At 41.2% G+C, this 22,088-nt stretch overlaps 1 protein-coding gene and 1 long non-coding RNA gene across 12 annotated transcripts in view; one reads left to right on the top strand and one right to left on the bottom strand.

Moving 5' to 3' along the window:
- Nucleotides 1–11,968, bottom strand: part of neo1a (neogenin 1a) — a 248,723-nt gene extending 236,755 nt beyond the window's left edge. For 8 of the 11 annotated variants that reach the window (XM_049597522.1, XM_049597561.1, XM_049597586.1 and 5 more), the window contains exon 1: nucleotides 11,348–11,968. In XM_049597522.1, coding sequence (XP_049453479.1) covers nucleotides 11,348–11,438 — 91 coding nt within the window. In that variant the 5' untranslated portion in view covers nucleotides 11,439–11,968. The remainder of the gene's footprint in view (nucleotides 1–11,347) is intronic. The other 3 variants (XM_049597552.1, XM_049597612.1, XM_049597578.1) reach the window with 1 other exon arrangement.
- A 13-nt stretch (nucleotides 11,969–11,981) lies between these two features.
- Nucleotides 11,982–20,885, top strand: LOC125901846 (uncharacterized). The gene is made up of 4 exons (XR_007451038.1): nucleotides 11,982–12,068; nucleotides 13,629–13,705; nucleotides 13,798–13,886; nucleotides 20,804–20,885. It is a non-coding gene; the product is annotated as an uncharacterized LOC125901846 (long non-coding RNA).
- The last annotated feature ends 1,203 nt before the right edge of the window (nucleotides 20,886–22,088 follow it).

The raw sequence follows: 22,088 nt of genomic DNA, 5'->3' as shown, positions 1-22,088 counted from the left end.
GCAATGCAGCAATCAGCGCATGCCTACTGCCCCTTTTTGTTTCTCAAAATACTGTTATGTGCTCACCGCATAATGCTGAATCAATGAAACCAAGGCTGCTGGCTGCTGTGCAGAATAAACTCAAAGCGGAATCAAAACGGTCTAATTTCTCTCCATCCTCTCAGTAAAAGTAGGTAAACACTTTTCTTTTTCAAGTTCGTTTTTCAACTCTCTGAACCTTGTTGATAAAAAAACAGCTGTGCAACCCCAGATGGGTGGCATACGCCTATACAAATACCCACCCAAACATACACACACACACAACCCACCATGTCTAAAGCTGCCAAGAGCCACAGGCCGGCGCAAGACGATGGCAGCCAGCTCGATTGAGCGCCGCTCACAATCCTCTCTCTGTGACTGACTGCCCCACACCCTTTCAGCACATGAAACGTTCCTTTGACTGAATGAGGGCTGAGAGGCTCTATGTGTACATGGGTGATTGATACTTTATGAGTGAGTGTAACATCTCCCCCACATACACACACTGGTAAACCTAGCACCAATAATATGATGAGTAAAGTGAAGATGGGGATGTTTGTGGTTAGAAAGCAGTTACACAAGTTAATTTGGTGAATGAAAGAGGTCAAGCCTGGTCTGAACTTGTACTGCGGGGGCACAGAAGGCCACAGGATCCATAGAAACAATCCTTGGTTGGGAATAACAAGATTGCACAATCCATACTGGACAACTACGATGAAAGAAAATCATTATATTGGAAAAGTTGCATTGATTCTTGTTTACCTATATGCAAGCTGCAGCCAATTAAACCTCAGGTAGGCAGTTAAATTTGGTGTCATTGGGCCAAATCCATAATGAACTTCAAGCATATTGTAATTCAAGTGGTCTGAGAGAACACGAGACCGCTGCACCTCCATTTGGCTCTGTTTTCTGGCTTTAGGAAATCTAGCCTGTGATGGGAGACTTTGTCTAATCACAGGCTTTTTTTTTTTACAGAGAGGCAGCTGTCAATCACTGCAGTCAAACTTTCAAACTAGGCACTGTTGATCAAATGTGAATCAAGACTCTGTTACTGTATTGCCTATTTCTCCAAACAGGGCATGTGTGAAAGCAAAGTGTACTGTTTAGCTGTAAAATGAGAATGTTTGTAACCTGGCCGCCATGTTGAAAACAGTCAAGCCAAAATGAAGCACCTCCCACCAAACAATCTAATTTTACAACTTAACAGTTCACTAAAATATCTTACTGTACTGCCTATTTATCGTTTCAAATGTTTTCAATGTTTCGGACCTAGAGGTGTCTTGCTTTGGTCTGAATCAGGGACTAGTTTTGTTACAAAGTTGTATATTTGCCTAGAGTTGGTTCGTGTTCTCACGGCAGCATTTACAAGCGGACCAGATCAAATGCCTTGTGTGAGAAAGCTGCTCTTGATTGGTCAGAATCTCCATGCGGGAAAAATCCAGGAAGTAAACAAAACGTTGAAGAAGAGTACACCTGTAAGATAAATGTGACACATTCTAATGTCACAATGGAGGGACAACTACGCAGGTTGATTTTAGCGCTGCTCATCGTGGACTATATTGCTGTCATTGTTCATTTTAGTCAAACCATACAGTTTGAAAACGAGGCGCGGCTCCAACTAGAAAACAATGTTTTGATGCATTGGATGTGCTGAATGTGCATATTAAGGCAGTACAGGAGGAGGTGCACATTAATAATCCTCCAGGACTGTAACATGCTCATGTTTAACCCAAACAATGTGTCATGTGACTGCAGTTGGTTCAGATCCAGGTCAGAACACCTTCTCACTACAAACGAACTCCACCAGAGTTCCTCTGTAATCGGACTGAGACCACCTCTTCAAGAAGGTCTTGGTCAGGTTGTTATGGTGTGCACCCAAGTGGGACTGCTGTGTTCACACCTGCCCAAATGGGGGGCAAACGAACTTGAGTTTGATTGAACTGAACCAAACAGGTCAGGTGTGAAAGCACCCTTAGTGTACTGTTTAGCTGTAAAATGAGAAAGTTTGTGACCTGGCTGCCATGTTGAAAACAGCCATGCCAAAATTAAGCACCGCCCACCAAACAATCTCATTTCACAACTAATCAGTGCTAAAATATGTTGAGCATATAATAATAATGAGCAGTGACTGACAGCCCATTAGAGATCGACTCAGCTCTAACTGGTTGTTTCTGGATTCTGGTGAATGCCATCATGAGCACTTTAAGGAGGCAGAGGAGCATGATTTTTTCACAGATTATCTGCCTCATGAACTACTGTTGGGATAGTTGTAAAAGAAACAATAACTTTTGTATCATATTTGCTAAAAAAGTTACCTAATGTAGCTTTAACGACTGCATTACACCATGAACTAAACCATGGAGAAGACTCTCAGGTTAATTCATCACACCCTGGACGTCCTCCAAGAAGGCGGCAGAGAATAAATTCATGTCTGAGAGCTGCAGGGTGTTGGAACTCCAGCAGCTACAGTGCAACCAAATGAAGGTTATTAATCAGTCTTTCAAGAAGAATATAAGTCGCTCTTTATTTACGCCAAGTTCTGCTGCCAGCAATGAAACCAGCCCCCTCACAATTACATCAAATATACATTACGATAATTATATTTAGATACTGGAGATTGGGCGAGGAGTTGCCAAAATCTAAAGGAATAATGTCAACTAGCTTTCTAATCTGTTCATTGTGTGGATTAAACTCATGGAATAAAGCCTGAGCTGTATATCTGTCACTCTGAAACTGCTCCTGCTTCCTTAAAGTTTAATGATTTTCGTCTTTCTTGGTTCCTCTTCTGAAGTTTTATAATTACATCATAATTGTCATCCCCCAGGTTTATGCAACTGTTACGAGATGATTTTGTAAGATAATGCCTCTTTGTCAATACTGAAACATATACCCACATCATTTTTCACACCATCAACAAAAACATGCTCTATCCACTTTTGGAATATCAAGATCAGATTTCACAGATTTCAACCAACCCGCCAACTCCAACAATTCAACTCTTCATTTAATAAGATCGGTTGATGGAAACAAAATTACAAAACAAAGCCAGCCTTGTTTTTCAGCTGCTTATTAATCCCTGAAATGTCAGCGAGACCTTGATTTAGAAATGTTAAAATGAAACACTTGGAGGATTAAACGTTGAGAATTCAAACATTTAAAAAAGGCTTGATCTTATTTTAATAGGAAATGTCTGTAATATGCCCCCCATGGCTGCAAAAACAGTGGAGTGTATAACAGAGCCTTGCACTCATTAGTCCAGGCTCATCTGACAAGCACAGCTTGCATGTGTCATAATCCTATGCAGCTGCCACTACCGACAGGAGACACCACGACAGGAGCTCGGCAGAACCAAAATAGCAAAAGTTTGAGGAAAATTTTCAGGGAAAAAAGTCCTCACTGTCCTGCTGTGCTGGTATAATGATTCCTTTGCAAGGGCCACAAAGCCCATTCCTTCAAGGTTTTGCTTGAGTGCCAGGCCGGGGGGAAATACTTCTTTGCTTGCAGTACACTACTTAAATCTAACGTCAATACACTCAGTGCCATTTACTGCCGTCATGCTGCAGTTATAAAGGACGTGCTCTGAAACACGGTAGCTTTACTACTGCAGCTTTTCTGAATGCAGTAAAAAGACTGGACAATGCCACGCCGTCCTGAAGAACATGACCAACTGTGACTGCAGTCTAGCAGAACATAAATATTAGAGAACGTGTCATCCTGCAAGACGACTACTTGCTGCTCATACAACCCTCACTGAGAAAGCTTTTTGTACAGTTTGAGTGCTGCTCTGGTGAAAGCTTCAGCAAACAGTGGTGTCAGTATCCGCATGTCACAATGGTCAATTATTTGTTTTGGTTTAACATGAACTTTTCATGTACAATGAGCAGCATACTGCGACACAGATCTGAAGACGTGTCAGGAAATGTTGTAGTCAAAGGGTGAGGCCTTGTAACAGGATGAGGAACTGAAAAGATTTATCAGTGCAGATCAGATGCTTTTGAGATTATTATGCTGATTTCTTTTACAGATATTAAATATTTTCAAAGATGTCAAAAACATTCTGTGACTGCATTCATAGAAATTCTGCTACAAATCCAAAAATGTGTTATTTATTAAGTATAATACATACATTTTTAAATCCAAACTAATTTATTACTTAGTTGATCTGACCTTAGAGAAGAATTTCACTGCTGGAAAGATGATCTTTTCATAAAACTAGGTCAATCTATGCAGTACAAAGATGTAAATACTTTTGAAATTGGTGTTACATGGCCAGAGAAAATAGAGAAAAAGGGCTTTGCCATTTGGTTTGGCTCCACTCAATTGATACAGCAGAGTATCGCAATATTTTTGTGTGGTAATATCGTATCGTCACATTGTGCCAAGTATCGATTTTTAATTATATTACAAATACAAATTAAACTTCAGGTAGCCTACTTGAATACATATTTTCAGTCCACTAGATACATTTTGCTGATGCCAAAAAATGGCTGAGGCAATGCAGTAACAGAATATTGGTTCATATTCAATTAGCACTACTTGGTTTTAAGGTTTGAGCTCAGGTTTTTCATCCTCCGATAACACATTGCAGTATGGTGCCTGCTTCCTGTTCACACATTCTCATATTACAGCCAAACAGTGCACTAAAACATGTTTCTGCAAACATTTTAGGCAATAAATAGGCATTGCAGTGACAAATTATTGGTTTATATTTAATCAGGACTGCATTATTTTACCGTTTAAGAGAGAAGGAGACGTCTCTCTTGAGCCGCTTCTATGGTCTTTGCACCAGTGGTGGCGGCACACGAACATTCAGAAGTACAATCTGTGGTTTGAGCAACAACCCTAGATCTGGGAGATGAGCAGGAGCTCCAGGCGCTGGTAAGATGGAGGGAGATTCACCACAGTTCATTTACACACACTACCCACACTGTTATGATACAAAGCTGGTTGAAAATCAGCAAAGTATCCCTTTAACTCCAGTAACATGCCCCAATACAACACACAAAATGTTACATTCGTATAACTGCAAGATTGTGGTGAGACCTGGTCAGTTAAACTTGACTAACTCAACTGTTAGTGAGGTGTAGCCATAATTTCAGTGTCTTCTTTGTATGCTTTGCTCACGCTGCTGCTATGCGCGCCAGCTCCATGGAAACTGAAAAGATTCTCCCAGAGGTCATTAAGCCTGAGCATCATTCAATCACAGCAGAACAGGGAAGCCTGGAGAGCACGACAGCACCACGACGAAATAGAAATTTTGCATTTTGTTCTAATTTTAGAAAGACAACTAAAGGAAGTGTGGAAATCAGTGAGGCACACATGTCTCCAGCTATGTCTCCAGTAAAAGATAACAATGCTGTTGAAGTAACGTCTCTCGGGTTACCACAAAGTCTCAAAGGACTCATCACATAGCGCAGTATGGACAGCTTTATGGCCTCTTGACACTTTTCAACTTATTTCAAACTCCCAGCAAGTGTTTTTCAGCTCTTCTTTTTTTGTTTTGACATGAAAGGGCCATCAGACACAAAGAAGACACAGCAGCCGGATTGGAAAGGTGCTGCGTCTGACATCGTTTTAGTCACAGCAGGAGCACCTCCGAGGCTGAGAGAAGTTCAGCTTTTAAGAGAAGCGCACTTGATGTGAGCCGCTTTTTTGTGAACCGACCAATCATAACACCAAATAGGCTGGCTTTCAAAGTACAGAGAAAACTGATGGTTCAGGACAACACCTACAGTATACCGCTTTCACACCACATTCAATCAAAGGGTTTCCTGTGTCCAGGGAGCAGGGTTACCCTCAGGAAATTGATTAGCAGAAGAGGTAAGTGTTGGGGGGAAAAAAAGCCTTTATTCTCTGCCAGCACGTACAAAATGTCCAGGTGGAATTGATGGAATTGGTGGACCAGGAACTGTTGCTATAAGTGTGGACCTTTTTAACATTTAAATAGCAAAGCTGGTGCAATTTGAAGTTAACTTCATCCAAGTGTTTGAACGGGAAAGAAGTTTGTTGATGTCATTTTCAGTTAATTCTGCTTTCGATAACCTGACACCCATTAACCAGGAACTAACCAGTCAAAAAATTAAGATGCCATTAAGCACAAGAGGCCTTTTCTTTTACTTTGGCGCTCCACTGACTCAGTAAACTTAGCACCACATTTTAAAGTACTATCCATTTTGAGGTGGTTAAATGCTGATGTATTGTGATATACATTATGTATACACTTTTGGCTTTGCTGAAACATGGCAGGCTAGCTGCATTTACATGTGAGAACATGGTGCCCACTGCCCAACCTCCTGTCTCCACTGGTTAGCTAATGTTAGCTTTGGCTGCTCTGCACTGTGAACCACCTGAGTTGGTTGGAAGGTAGCTAGCTAGGGGCACCACTTATTCAGCGATTACCATTAGTAATGCCATCCTGGTGGTGGTACCTATTGCTGTGGAAACATAGGGACCACCCTCAGGTCTCCTTCCAGATCACCCCAGTGTGTAAGCCATTCATTTTGAGCTGCAAAACCCCTTTAGCTTCGTTATCTATGTTAGCACCACTTGCAGTGCTGACAATGCTAACTAGGATGACTGTAGTTAACAATGCTAAAGTGGTTTGGGATCTCAAAATTAAGCCGCTTACTCACCAGGGCAACATGGGGGGAGACTGGAGCAGAAGGACTGTGTTAGTAGCGGAATGAGCGGTGCTGCTAGCTAGCTTCTACTGTTAGTGTAGAATAAAGAGACTCAAAAAAGCAATTTAAAGTGTCTGACAAACAAGCAATACCAGTTGACACACCTACAGCTTTCCAGTACACATCAAAAGGTGTTTCCTGTCACTTAAGCTACTGCGTTCCTGTTATTCAGACAGCCAGCTCCGAGAACAATTGCTTCTGCTCACATAACCAAATTAGGCCAGATCATTTAGCTCAAGTCATATCAGGATAATAAGTTTATGTCAGGTCACGTACACTATACCACCAGGCCCAGGTGCTGCACAGTGCAGTAACCTAAGACTTAAGGAGTAGCTAAATTAACCAACAGACTGATGTTTAACCATTCATAAATATTTTCGGTAGTTAACCGATAACATTTAACTGTTGATATTCATATTTCCAACATTCCCAAATAGGAATAAAACGGGGTTTTTGTGCCTTTCAAACCAGTGTAGACACATTGCCTAGCAGCAGTTTTTTCCAAGTGGCCATTTGCAGTATTGCAGCGAAAAATCACCTGCAGCCCAAAAAGCATTTTCCTTATAGACCACAATTATAAAAGAAACATCTGTACAACTGTTGACAGGCGACTCGAACTGCAAACAAGGCCAATTATGACTCTTTCTATTCTGAATTTTTGAGCCATAGTGGTTTAATATTTCATCGGTGACGTCATCACAATATTCATCACAAGTCAGTGAGCTGAGAAGGAACTCGTAGGCTGGGCCAGCGGTAGAAGCACTACTGCACATACTTGTTGGGTCACGTATAATGGAAGTAAACCCAGGAGCTGGAAAACTTTTTTGGCATATGCACCAGGTGAGCAACTCCAATGGAATGAATAGGCACCATTTGGTATTATTAAAATCTAGGTGATAACCCCAGAGGACATAAATACACAGAGGGAAGGTTTGAGAACATCTCTGTAAGGTTGGGCAATAAGGTTGAAATTAATTTCACAATACTGACATTTCCCAAATATCTGTATGTATGAAAACATGGTTAAAATATGCACACACACATAAGATAAACTGTTTTTCAGGGTGAAACTGTGACTGTTTTACAGGTAGTTTACAAGACAAAGAATGATAAATACTAGAAAATATATATTCAGGAAAACAACAACCGCCAAGAAAGAAAACAATACATTTCTCTGAATGTGGGCGAAACTTCATACAGCCCCGAGAAAGTCTTTCAAAGCTGCTGACTGTGTACCAGAATCAGAGGCTGGTATACAAGCTCCAGTGGAGAGACAGGAAAAGCAGACTTCAGTGTAGTTTCTCTGTACCACACAAGAAGCTGCTCCGTTAGAGCAAGTTCATCTGGGAGGCAGCAGAAGCCGTGGACTTGTCCGTGATCCGTTCTGGGTTTAAGATCATGACCCCCTGGCTTCTCTCCACTCGAAGCAGCCCTCACTTCACCATCACGAACAGCCAGCCAGGTCTACGTCTCAAATACACAGGGGGCTAACAATGCCAATTAGAGAAACCGTTTCAAACAGCATGCTGAACAGCGATCAATAAACACACGGAAAAATACAGGATTAAAATTTATGGAGTGTGGAGAAAGAATTCATGTAGATTCAATCTGGTGTACAAGCTTTAAACCTGCACGCTAACAGCTGAGGCATGAAACTTTGATATGTTGAGAAATGGGATCAAACTACGTGCTTTTCAAGGCGTGCATTATTATATGGTGCAAATGATGGCGCCTTGCTATAGTTTAACTGCACTGCGTGTACATTTATCCTGCAGCTCAGCCTACACTGTGTGCGCTGATTTAAATAACAGCAATATATGAGCATATCAACAAAGTGGAGAGGCTTGTTAGATGGAATTACAGTCAACAGTCCTATTATTTTGCCACAACAGTTAGAGCTGAGAGCTTAAAAGCAGAAAGCAGGTGATTACAGTGATCCCCAACCACCAAAAAAGTTGCCACAGCAGATGTCGTGCCATCTATTCAAAGGATATTGATCCACCCTCCCCCTGCCAATTACACGTGATAAACTGCTGTCACACTTAGGGCGTATTATTTCAATAATTGCCGTCATTTTCACCCTTGCAAACCCTGGACAAGGATATTAAGCTGCTGAAAACAGAAACAAGTTTGTTATTTTCAGCTGTGATCTCATACCGCTGACCTCGCCACACCACATCTTACACAAGGACACGGAGCAGCAGCAAAACACCGGCGTCCCCAGCAGATCACTAGCGCTTCCTAATGGGGGTGGTTTCATTAGTGAAACAGATGAATCAAACACTTGGCCAAGTATGCAATTATCTGTCTCTCGGTGGATGGAGGTCATTAGGACTTTATGAGCGATTGGAGCCCATAAATAAATGATCAGTAAACAGCATATTCTATATGGCAGAGACAGCAGGTGACTCCGCATGACGCCCCCTCTCAACTCAACAAGACGATGCGGACATGTGGGAAAGATGCAGCTGTTTTGAGCTTGCGATGAAGTTGTCAAATTAATTTGTGTGAACAGCTAAAACAAAAACCCTTAGCTACACTTTGCTGTCAGATTACACAGTGAAATGAGGGTGGTAAGTGAATTATTCTGAAGTTCAGGATGAAGAAGATCCAGCTTTAAGCCTTCCCTCTTCTTTTCACCTCGAACCGGGATGTAGGACCACCAGGAATTCCCAAACACAGCAACACAAAGGTGGTAAATTATGCTCTTAGCTGCAGAGTCCGCAGAGAAGACCTTAAAAGCGCCAAAGAAAACGACAGCTGTTTATAAAAGTCTGGGCAGAGTTGCATCTGAGGTGGTCTGCGAGTACAAGCCCCTTGTGAGCGGGCCTGTAGGAGCGCAGAGGGTTGCCAAATGTTTACACATTTCAGCAAGTTATTTGCATTGTCCGCAGGGAGACAATCAGCGCACTATTCCCTCCTCCCAGCAGGATTACAGAGATAAGATAGAGCCTAAATGGATTTTACACTCTCCTCACTGCGACTTATTTACAAAAGCTGAACTTTTTAAAGCATTTTTGTAAAGTTCCAACAACTTGTAAGAGCTACGGAGAAAGAAGTTTGGCCGAACTTTTACAGGTTGTACCAAACAAAAATGTGCCCCCAAACCAAATGAGACTCTTTAAGGCTGCCAGCTTTAAGTAAGATAAGTTCTGGCCACAGTCGGGACCTCAAAGAAATGTGTTTTGAATAAACAGATATTTTCAGAGAAGGGGACCCCACAATTTGTAATTTGAGACTCGCTCTGCGTGTGGGTCCCAGTCCAATTCTCTGGAATCAATCAAAGCTCCCAAAGGAACTCCCTGGTCCCCTTAATCTCCTGGTTTTATTACTTTCCAGACAGTCGGCCTGTTTCACCCTACCCCCATCTCTCTCTTTTGTACTGATCTCCAGCAAAGCCAAGGAGGGGCTTTTTTTTCCTCCTCTCTCTCCCTCTCTCTGTCTCTCTATCTCCCCTTCCACCACTGCAGAGCGCTTTTCATGCAGGAGAGGGTCTTTCATCAGGCTCCACACGCAAGAGAGCCCAACAGCTAGCACAGGCCTGTCACTCCAAGGCCCTGTCTTCTATCCACATTCATTCTCCTTTTAAAATAAACAACAACCTTTCAAAGGCTGGACTGCTTTTCCTTTTATTTTTTTACACACATACACACAAGTATTTTGCATATCACGAGAATGACTGGAGAAAAAAAACTGGGCCATGTTGCACAACAGTCAGTTATATTCACAATTTTCCAGACCACATGCTGCTGCTGTGTTTGATAGCAGCGTCTGAAGGGCTTAAATGATAAAGATGTGACTCTGTGTGATATATGCTGGAGCTCCTACGCTGCCAATGACTGCTGGAGAGGCATCTTTATCTCACGCACTCACGGCTTGGTGTGCTGAGGCACAATCAATAGCTTTAATATCAAGAAATCACCTGTAATATGAGTGAGATCTCTCAGTGCAGAGCACCACCAGTTGGAGGAAGACCCAGGCTGCAGTGCAGTGGCCCCTCACTTCAAAACAATTAACGGGGGAGCAAATGAATAAGGGTCTGTTTATCCATCAGCTAAACATGTATTGACGCCCAGGTAATGAGATGTCTGCTGGACTGATGATGCGAGCTTATTACCGGACAGTGAGCCCTAATGACTCTTTGTATTTTCTCTCATGCGAGTTCCTGCTATGCTGTTTTTATTTCTGCAAACACAGGTAGGTGCATGATGCAACCCAAATAAAATGACTTATTCAGCCTGGTGAATCCAAATGCACATGACACAAAGATATATTTGTGGAGCAGGCAACCACGCTGCGTGTGTGTGTGTGTGTGTATCATCTGAAACACAAACAGAGAAACGTATCAACAGTGTGTGCAGACAAAAGGACGGAGTGGTGGAAGCGTGTTGCTTTGCTGCTTCAAACAGGGGCTGGTGCCTGCTGGGGGAAAGTAGTCCACTTTTAAAGTTGTGTAAATGGTGAAAGAGGAGCTGACCTGAACACACCATAGCTACTTAGCTGTGTGTGTGATTTCCACAGCCAACAGTTTGCATTCCGTGTGCCTCCTTTTTACAACTCCCAAGTTTCCCCGGTCGACGCACACACACACACACACACACACACACACACACAGAGCAGAATAAGAGCAGTGTATTAAAATCACTTACCTTTGTCGACATGCTTTGCGGCGGTGGTCTCCGTGTAGAGAAAGGTGAGACAGAGAAGAGAGAGGAGCGACAGAGCTCCCCGCTCGGCCATCACTTTTCACAAATAAATCTTTGCAGGCTTCAGGAACCCCGGAGAAGCTTTTAGTAAAAAAACAAATCCTTAAAATCCCCCCGGCCACCTCCTGGAAAAATGCACAAGCGGGGAAAAAAAAGTTCAAAGTCCCAAAATGTGCAGAAACATCCGGAGCCAGGTAGTTTGAAAACTGGCCGGATGAACCATGTAGCTGTGAAAAGAAGAGAGCCGCAGGTTACACACTGTTTTCTCAACTTGGTCGAGGCAGAGGTCGGAGAAAAAACACTGAAATCAATCCATTGCCACCGAGGCGCAGCGCAAGGACACAAAGATTTGCGGGCGGCTGAGCACCGACGCGCAGACTTTAACACTGTGGTTTGTGTCAGGCGCGGAAAAAAAGAGGAGAAAGAGCTCACAGTTGGAGGAAAAGATAAGATCCGGGCAGAAGGAGAAATCTCCGCCGCGGCCAGCTCACTGCTCACGGACGGGACGTAAGAGAGCAGCGTGTTGAAGGGCTGGATCTCCGGCGGCTCCCCGGAAAACAGGGTGTGGAGTCACACGGAAGTTTGGATCCTGTGTGCGCAGGCTGAAGCTAAAATATGGGCTGGGATTTCAATCCTTACACAACACCGCAGCTTTTCACCACAGGTGGGCTGAAACTATGCGAAAATTTGACTTATTTTACAACATTAAGAAGTTAACAGTAACTTATGATCCAAAACACACACATAGTATATTTCCACAATAGTCGTGTCATATTAAGAGGCCAGGGGCGTAAATATAGACAGTGCAGGCAGGGCGGTTGCACTGGGGCCCCTCCAACTGTATGTTGGGCAAACCCATCTCCATCATGTTTTTCTTTTCTTCTTTCGTAAAGTAGCCAGTAGCAACTGATAAAAAATGTTATAAAATGTTATAAAATATATGACTCTCCACAAAGTAGAAATAAACTATAAAAAACTACAATTAAATGAATAATCCCTAATTTCCATTGGTATTTTTGTCATATATATATATATATATATATATATATATATATACGATGATGATGATTTCTGGGTAATGTGTATGTTGGTGTTATCCGATGTCAAGTCTCTATCTGATCATGTGACAACACGATTATTTGGAAGCTAGTTTAGGCACATAACTACTAACTAGCATGCCTTAGGGCCAATCATAATAGCGTGCACTGGAGCCCATTGTACCTAACGCCACTGTCAGACACTCATTTTCATGATATATTTGATATTAACATTGGGTTAAATGGCTGACATGATTTCAGTCATTCAGATGGAGAGACTGTGATTCTTGGAAACTAACGCAATCTAAATATTCTCAGCTATCTGGGACCCATTTCTTGTTTGTCTAAATGAGGTCAGGGGAGGATAAGATACACACCCAGCTAATTTTTCATGGCCCTTGCCTGAGGTCATAGCACTCTTAAGAAGCACTCTGTACAACTGGTAGCCTTTTATCATTATTATTATTTTACTTTACTTTTTATATATATTTTTATTTCTTCTGTAAATGTCTGAGTTTACCTGTTACTTGACTTGATTTGTCTCATTGTTTTCAAGAAAAGCCTTCAAATGAAATTTAAAAACAACAACAACAACAACAACAACGTTGAGCTAAATAACTTGTTTGGAACAAGTTTGTCACTAATTATTGGCACCCAACAGAATAGGAACATAAAGTCAGAGCTGTTTTCAGCTTTTCACCTTTACCAGTAACACTCAAGTTACGGTCAGGGGGCCAAACAGGGTGCCAGGTGGCTCGCCGACCATTCTCTAACTCACAATAAAAATAGACTGATTTACACTGGGATTTTAAAAAATATTTTATTTTATTTTATTTTTTTGAATGTATAATTGGTGCCTGATCGCTTAAAAATCATCAAAATGTTACAAACTCAAGGGAAACTAGAAAAAAAAATTAGTTTTTCTCACATGCCTTAACAATAAATGGAGAATCCAAAAATGCAAACATTCATCATGAATCAAAGTAAATGGACACCATAAATAAGAAGCAAAATACATCAAAACACCATTTCAAAGCTCATATTATTAATCTAAATTTGCCAAGTATGTGCTAACTTAAGCTGTCATATAAATATAAATATAATAAAATTCAATATTTGTGCATGTGTGTGTATTCTGGGCCTGTGTGTATATGACAACAGAGTGACAAAATTGAATTTCCTTTCAGGGAACAATGAAGTATGTCTTCTTCTTCTTCTTCCTCCTCTGTTTATCTCTGGGGAGAAAAAGGTGCTTCGGGAAAAGGTGCGGTCTGTGACTCAAATGTTGTTAATCATCAATTCAAACCTTAAAACCAATTTTCATATATAAACGTAAAATAATTATCTTCCCTACAGTCAACTTGGAATGAGAAAGAGGACGGAGAGGCGTTAACCAGTGTGGTTGTTTCTATTGGATCTCTAGGAGGACAGCTGTTTGCCAAAAGGTTAGTGACACAACTTGACAAGGTATGATCAAATATTGCTTAATTCAACTTTATTTTTGACATGGTTGCCTTTTAACCACAAATTCACCTTACTCTAAACTGTCTCCCTTCTCTTCTCCTAAACTGTTGCATCATCATTTACTCACTGGCATCTTTTTGACATTGTTTAGTACTGTATAGCGTATGTTGTAAATCTGCTCCATAAAAGTCAGACTATGTTCAGCAAATAAAAATGTGGATAAACTGAATTTAGTCAGGTTTACCCTCCGCTGCAATCGAGTAACAGTCCTCCGGGGGACATAGACTGAGATTCAGCTGAAAGGCAGTAAAACATGATCTTAATTCACGCCACCAGAGTCCTCTATATCCAGCAGCGGTGAGTTCAATAGCAGTGAATCTAGTGAGCCACAGTCTCTTAAAGCCTAATCCTGTGATTAAACAGCTCTCATACAGTAGAGCAAGTAGTGATGCAGCGATACATCCGTGCCCATTGCAGCTGTCTTCATAAGTAGTTTATACATAGCCCAAATAATGAGAAAATTTGTTCCTGTTTAGAAGAAATCCAAACAGACACAGAGGCCAACATCTGTAACTTGACTCCAAAAGATGATGTCACATGGTGGCTGGAAATCAGAAGATAGGATTAAGTCCCTTAAATTTTAAATCAGGTTGCTTAAAATAATCCGGAGGGTGGTGGGTATTGTCATAGGACCAGGGTGGAGGAGGGGATAAAGTAAAGATCCTTGTTTATTTAGGATAGGGGATTGAAAGGGTATCAACCAAGGTGAAAAATCTGACATTTACGTCACTCCTATTTTTGAAGAAGGCTCTATGTTTGTTAGGATAAAAAGCGTTTGTTTGCAGTGAAGTGGAGCAGAATTATGAAAGCAGAGAAAACAAGTGCTGTATTCTCCCTCAGCTTGTGACTAGGCTTTAGGGAGAAGGGGAAAGGGAAGGGTGACTGGTGAGTGTTTGGAAACAAGTGATATCCCTACACTGCTGAATCACCCAGTACAACACAGTCAGACATATGGAACAGCTCCCCCCACTGGTTTGAGTAATCCATGACATTAATCATCACAATATTTCCCCCCATGAGCACGCCAGAGCTTCTTTATGTTTGATATCTGTGGCTCCTCTGGACCTGTTCTCATTTAAACTGTCAAACATAATGTTTTTACTTGTAATTAATGATTCTTTCTCTGATTGCATGGCGTGCCTCAAGGCTCACCTCTTGGGCCACACTTCTTTCTCTGTATATCTTTACCATTTTATTTCTCAGTTATTTTCATTCCGTTACAAATGAAGTCACAAATTCTTCCAGTGAATTGTGATTATTATAACTCTGTAGCTGCTGTCAAGGACTAAATATCTGAGAAATCTTTTCCACTCATTTAATACAAACTTGGTATCCTTGTTATTGGCCCTGAACACATTTCAAGGAAACTAGGACACACAGCACTACACAGTTCAGCAGGACTGCAGAGGGGAAGGCATGAATGATTCAATGTGTCATCTGTAAATACTGCCATATTTCCTGGTGGGCAGAAGGGGGCAGACAGGCTAATTATGACTGAGTGAATGAATAGAGACAACAATAGATCAAAGCACTTATTAACAAATTAGTATTTACTTCATGTAAATGAGCAACATTTGGGCTCCATGAGACAGACACTGAGCAACATAAGGCTACTACATAACTGGAGCAGGCATGGGCTTATATTCAGCAGTCATTTACCCATGATGGTACACTAATGTACCTTCAAATCATTGTTGCTCAAAGTGGGGCCTGTGAGCCAATGGCTGTCCTCTGAAACATTTTGTGTGGCCCCTGAACATGACATGAAATACATGCATAATATTTTAAAGATGTACAAAGCAGGAACCTTATAAAACAGTGTATAGATTCATACAGGAGTAATCCCTCTCAATCATCACTTCTGATCCATTAGAAGTGTGTGGCAGTGTATTTATTGCAGAGTCTCAGCCCTCTGCCTGCATTTTCTTATTTTCTTCTTATTTCCTGTGCTCAGGATGTTTATGGACGTGTACCTCCACAGCACTCAGGTGAGGTCAGGGCTTTATTAAAATGTAGTGACCAGGCGCCAAACCGTAAGAAGCAGCATCCATGAGACACAACCCTGAAATATATATTTTATATATATATATATATATATATATATATATATATATATAAGGTAAAACGCCAAATGAGAGGGAATCTGGGGTTGGCTTTTGCTTAAGTGAAAGTTAATTTATTTACAAACAGTAACCAACAGTTATTTTAATGCCTCTTCATATATATATGTATATACCCTCAACCTGCCAGGGACTGCAGATGAAAATTAGCCTGTATGGCTAAATCTGGCACATTTACGTGACTTAAGTGATCATGTTAATTAATGTGCACTGTCCCTTATTAAATAAAATTTAAAAAAAATAATAAAAAAAAAAACAGTCCTACGTAGTATACCTTTAATCATCTGCAACTTACATTTAATACATTACAGGACCACTGTGTCACACTGCCCCTGCTAACAAGTGTCTGTCAGGTTAGAAATGACGACTAAAAACCTGCTAGGACCCTGAAGACATCTGGGGTCAGCCTATTAACCGCTAAGGTTAGTTATATAGAAACTGCACTTTTCCTCTGCGGTCCTCTGTCATAAGCTGGCTCCCTAAATTGGCACTCAGTCATCAAAACTTTTAGAACCCCCACTTTAAATAGTCTTTCTTCAACCTCAGATCTGAATGTGAATTCAGCCGGCCAAGCTGCAGACCACTGTTCAAGAACAACAACCAACCTAACCAGTTGTTTTTTAGTGAGTCATTGCTGTGTTTCCAGCAGCTTTTTAGCTACCAAACATGGATTGGATGTTTTTTAACAGCCATGGTTCTCCTTCCAGCAGCTTTTTAGCCCCTTAACATGGGTATTTTTTGGCAACCCGTGGCTCTCTTTCCTGTGGCTTTTAGTCCCCAAATGTGGGTTTTTCTTTAGCGACCCATGATTCTCTTTCAAGTGGCTTTTTAGACCCCAAATCTTGGTGTTTTTTATTTTATTTTATTTTTTTTTAAAGATATTTTCTGGAGCATTTTGCCTTTAATGGACAGGACAGGTAAGCGTGAAAGGGGGAGAGAGTAGCCTGGTTCCAGACCATAGACCCCACCCACTCAACTGAGTAGGCTTGCATCTCTGGTCTGGCATACTGCAATGAATTTGCAATTTATCTCGTCCAAACGATGGACGGACCAATGAACGCCGGGGGTGGGGGCAGGTCTAGCGATTAGCCAATCAGCGCCACGCTGATGTCAAGCTGTACGCTGGTGGGTAACTGGTGAGGATAGCAACAATGGCGACCGCTACAGATCCTACAGACCACATTAACGATGCTATTGAGGTATTTCGCCACTACTCGCGTTAATGGAAGATCAAATTAAGGAAGCTGCTAAACTGGATATAACGGCGATGCAGCTGGGCGTGCACGATGATGGAGACATTTTAAACGGGCAATGCTCGCTTGTTTTCGGCACCCCCGAGGCATGGATACTAATGACGTCAGATTCTGGGTGAGTCGTTGATCTCTACTGATTGGTTAGGGAAAAATCAAATTCCCTCCCCCTTGTAAATCGCCTTCAATGGAGGCAATGTCAGACTGAAGGTTCTGGGAGCTTCAGTCTGACACTCAGGCTAGGGAGAGAGAGAAGGGGGGATGACATGCAGAAAAGGGCCACCGACGCCCCCAAATCTTGGTGTTTTATAATGGCCTGTGGATGTTTCTTCAGCTGCTTTTTAGCCCCCGAACATGGCTGTTTATTAGGGACCTGTCGCTGTGTTTCCTGCGGCTCCATTGGGGACAGTGCCCCAAAAAGCAGTTGTTATTTTACCTAGACATCGCTGCCTTTCCTGTCAGGATTGTACCCCCAAAACTGAGTATTTCAAACCAAACATGAACTTTTTATAACCATAACCAGGTGGTTACCTGGTTTTCTTGCCTAAACTTAACCACATGTTAACCACAGAATTGTTGAAACATACATTTTCAACATATCCACCCCATAATAACGTGCAAATGTATGTGTGGTTTACATAAAAGTACAATGCTAACATTTTTTCTGCCATTTAGGTTGTCAGGTCAGATTGTGCTAAATGTTTTATCAATGAGCAGTAAATCAATAAATCTTCTCTGATATCATCATATTATCATATCAAATCTGTTTTTGTTTTTCCACAGCAGTTGCCAATGATTTAAAGATCTAGGCTAAGGTAACAAGCATTTTACATATGTGTGCTTTAGATTACGTATCAGGGATTTAAGGCTTCTCAGAAAAGTCTTGCTTCCTGAAATTCATCATGAATATATTGGTATTTTGTTGCAAAGGTCGTTAGGTAATGTTAACACTACTTTTGTACCAGCAAATATCTGAAAATTATGTTTGTGTTGTCAAACTAAAAGCAAGTAATATACTTGTTTGTGCTACAAATGTTGACAATTTTGTACAGCAGAACTGCACAGCAAGAAGTCACTGGATTCTATGTTGCATAAATGTATAATATTAAGATAATGGCACATTAAAAACACACAGTAAAGACAACATACAGTACAGTCTGACAGATGATCATGGTTTTGGCTCCCAGCTAGGTTTACATGACCCTCCATTATAATATAATGGCCAACATTTGTTCTTCTCCAAGACATATCCCCAGTCCACTGATATGAAACCATAACATTTATTCCAACACTACACAAAACCCCACACCTGATTTTTACAATATGCTCTGCTCTTTATAATGAAGCAATATATTCAACAGCAGACCTGCCTGTTAGTCAGTTCACTACCACAGGCCAATTATATTATGTACATGCACACAGCTGCGTTCAAACTCGATTCTAATTCTTCAACAGTATGTGTATTTTTTTCCCCACAGCCTGTTGCTCTGCATTCTGGGAACATATTTCTTCCAGATTAAAGAACAAGGTCAGACCAAATCTCAAATCTCCAACATTAAAGAGATATTCACATCATGAATCAAGTAATGGCAGCCACGCAGTCGAGGAAATGGCCATTAGATTACTGCACGGAAAAGGACGGTGGATTAACTTGCACTTGAAGCAGCTGTTGAGCGTAATATTTCAAACGTTTCTAAATATTTTGAACTCTTTTAAAAGCAGCAGCCATATGTACAGTTTAATATATTCTGGCATCATGAAGTTGCATGGATGTGTGTGTTTTAAGAGGACTGCAAGGAAGACTGGTGTTGACATTAGTTTAGTGTATAGAGGGAAAAAAAAGAGCAGCCAGGACAGATTAAAAGGAAATCTGCACACATATAAATACGTTTTTATCATTTTTGCATCAAATTACAAATTAGATGTAATATTATTTAATCATAAACATCCCTCGCTTGAGTATTACCACTTTGCTAATATCCAATAATATCACCAAATCAGCTATTCTGCTCAAATGATTGGTGTGGATTACCAATATTGTCATTGACTTGAATGTGATCCCAGCATGATCCTGATCTTATTTAAACCAGATTAAAGGGCACGAGGCTCAGCTCACAAGAAAGCCGGATGAACAGTCTTTAGTGTGGCATTTGGTGCAGGATTATTTACAGTCTGAATGAATTCTAGCCTCATCCACTGGACACAGAAGTGCAGCTCCAATGCTAAATTATCACGCAGGTTCGATTAAAGGAGCAGTGTGTAAGATTTAGGGGGATTTAGTGGCATCTAGTGGTGAGGACTACAGATTGCAACTATCTGAAACTATTCCCAGTTAGTATCCCTTCAGTGCTCATTGTTATGGAAGTTTTTACCAGGAGCCAAATCATCCGAAGAGGTCTCCTCTTTTCCTATACAATGGACCTGGTGAATTAAACATGTAAAAACACTGAAAGAAGCAGTTTCACATTACAAATTTCTCTGATGCTGTTTGGCAAGTTGGAAATTGGGAGCACAGTCTCACTCTAAAGACGTCGAAATCCGCTGCTTGAGCAGTGACTTGTGGCATCAGAAACCAACGAAAAAGGTGTCCTGCCAGTCGCCGTTATAGTTTAACAGCACCTGGCAGCGTCAAGGGGAAACACAGCAGAACAATGATAAAAGTTAAGGTGGCGAAAGTCCGAGTGGGGTGGGCAGTAGGGATGGTGAATGGGTCCAACAAACATCGACTTTCACCCGGGAGAGCCGTGTTCATGTTCCGTAACATTATAAAGCCAAACTCTGTTGTTTTTTCCTGAACCTAACCACTTCCTTTTGTCTAAACCCAACCGTGTGCATCTGTTGGCTAAATGTAACCACGTTTGTCGTTGGAGGGAAAAAAACGTCAATTCACGCTGTTGTACTGACATAGTGCGTAGACTGTATGTAAACAGTAAACCTCCTGTGGAAACGTAAGTGTAATTTGAAAGAAGACAATGCATGTAACAGGCAGAACTTGACACGGCGTCCCAGAACGTCAACAACCAATGCACCCAGGGTACCTTTCACGTTGTATGTGAACGTGGAAGGTCCATGACCAACTTTTGATATGTGACGAGGTTGGAGTGAGAGCGTGTCGATTTAAACTGGTAAAAACACTGAATGAAGCAGTTTTCACATTACAAATCAGCGTTTCTCCAATGCTGTTTGGCATGTTGGAGTTGGGCTACTAGTCCAACCACCTGCTAATCTGTGCTCACCTTTTTTCTCGGATGACTTGAGATGCACCAAGTCTCTTCTTCACCAAAACAAATGGACCTGGTTATTTAAGCCAGTAAATGAATAAGGCAATTTCACATTAAAATATCATTGTTATGACAATGCTTTTGTTGCAGAGGGGCTGCTAACTATGGTGGCCCATGTGTAAATGCAAAAATGTGAATGGTCCTGTCTACAGCCAGTGTTTCGTTTGTCTATTTTCGGGTAATGCAGAAACATGGTGGTGCAACATGGAACACTCCATAGACAAGGACCTGCTCCCTATGTGGATATAAACAGCTCACTCTAAGGTAAGGAAAATACAACAATTCTTATTTTTGGGTGATTATATACCACAGGAAACAGACTTATTACATTAGATTCAATTTCTACAAAAATATCTCAGTAAATATACACACTGGACCCTTAAAACTAAGTTTTAAAACCCAAGAAAAAAGTTGACATTTCAATCCTGAGCCAGCGGTGATATATCTTCTTATCCGACACATTTGACCAATATGCATGGGTGTGTAGATTGTGTGTGTGTGATGGTTATTTGCCCACGGAGACAAACAGCTGCTGTGTACCTGGCCCAGACCCCGGGCTAAAGATGGCAGCAGCACATGGCTTCATGGAGCATTCCCACCTGCCACTGCACAGCACATAACTTGCTTCAGCAGGAAGCAGCCGGTGTGCACCCAGACACCCCCGTCATACATGTGCTTGCCTGGGCACATTTTCAGAGCCTGGCACAGCTCACCTCACACATGTCAGCACTTTCTTTCCCTGTCTTCACTCTTTTTCTGGACGCTGGTAATCATTGTTCTAATTACCTCTCAGTGTGCGGCTGAAATATCGCAGTGCACAGCCCGCTGAAACCAATGGCTTGATTGACGTCAGAAGTCACGGAGAGGACGAGGATGGAGAGGGCAGAGGAGCAGATTTGTGACCACATAAAGCGGGATATATGACAGTCTGAGCTCTAATTAGTTTGGGTAATGGTGGGGATTGTGTTAGATTACTTAAAAATCCACAGGACTGACCACTGTCTGGAGGGTTTGCTCTCCAAGGAGCCAAATCTAAAGTCAGATTCTTTTGAGAAGTATTGGATTCTAATTCTGAATTACTGGCTGTGATGAGTGAAGCAGGAGATAGAAATAATTTGATCAAACCAGGTCCGCTAAGTGTGTGTGGTTTGCATATCAAACATCTCTTGACCTAAAACTAAATTTTTCAGTATTAAAATCGTTATACATCACATACACAATGTGTGCAGTGCTTAGCTGACATTTTCATAGACTGTATAGTAGAAATAAAAAAAAAGGAAAACTAAACACACAAATAAAACAAAAAATGGAATAAAACAGAAGATGAATAAGATAAAAATAAAACAAAGAGCAAAAAGCTAATGTATGTGCAGGGCGGTAGGTCCTAAGTAAAAAAAAAAAAATCTAAGTTAGTAAAAAAAAAAAGTGAATATGGAACATGAAGATATGAAATATTGATCAAAACGGGAAAT

This window comes from Epinephelus fuscoguttatus, linkage group LG2 (genome assembly GCF_011397635.1).
Source record: "Epinephelus fuscoguttatus linkage group LG2, E.fuscoguttatus.final_Chr_v1".
Taxonomy (NCBI): Eukaryota; Metazoa; Chordata; class Actinopteri; order Perciformes; family Serranidae; genus Epinephelus; species Epinephelus fuscoguttatus.
The sequence above is the reverse complement of the archived record's forward strand: the minus strand, read 5'-3'. Positions and strand labels throughout refer to the sequence as shown.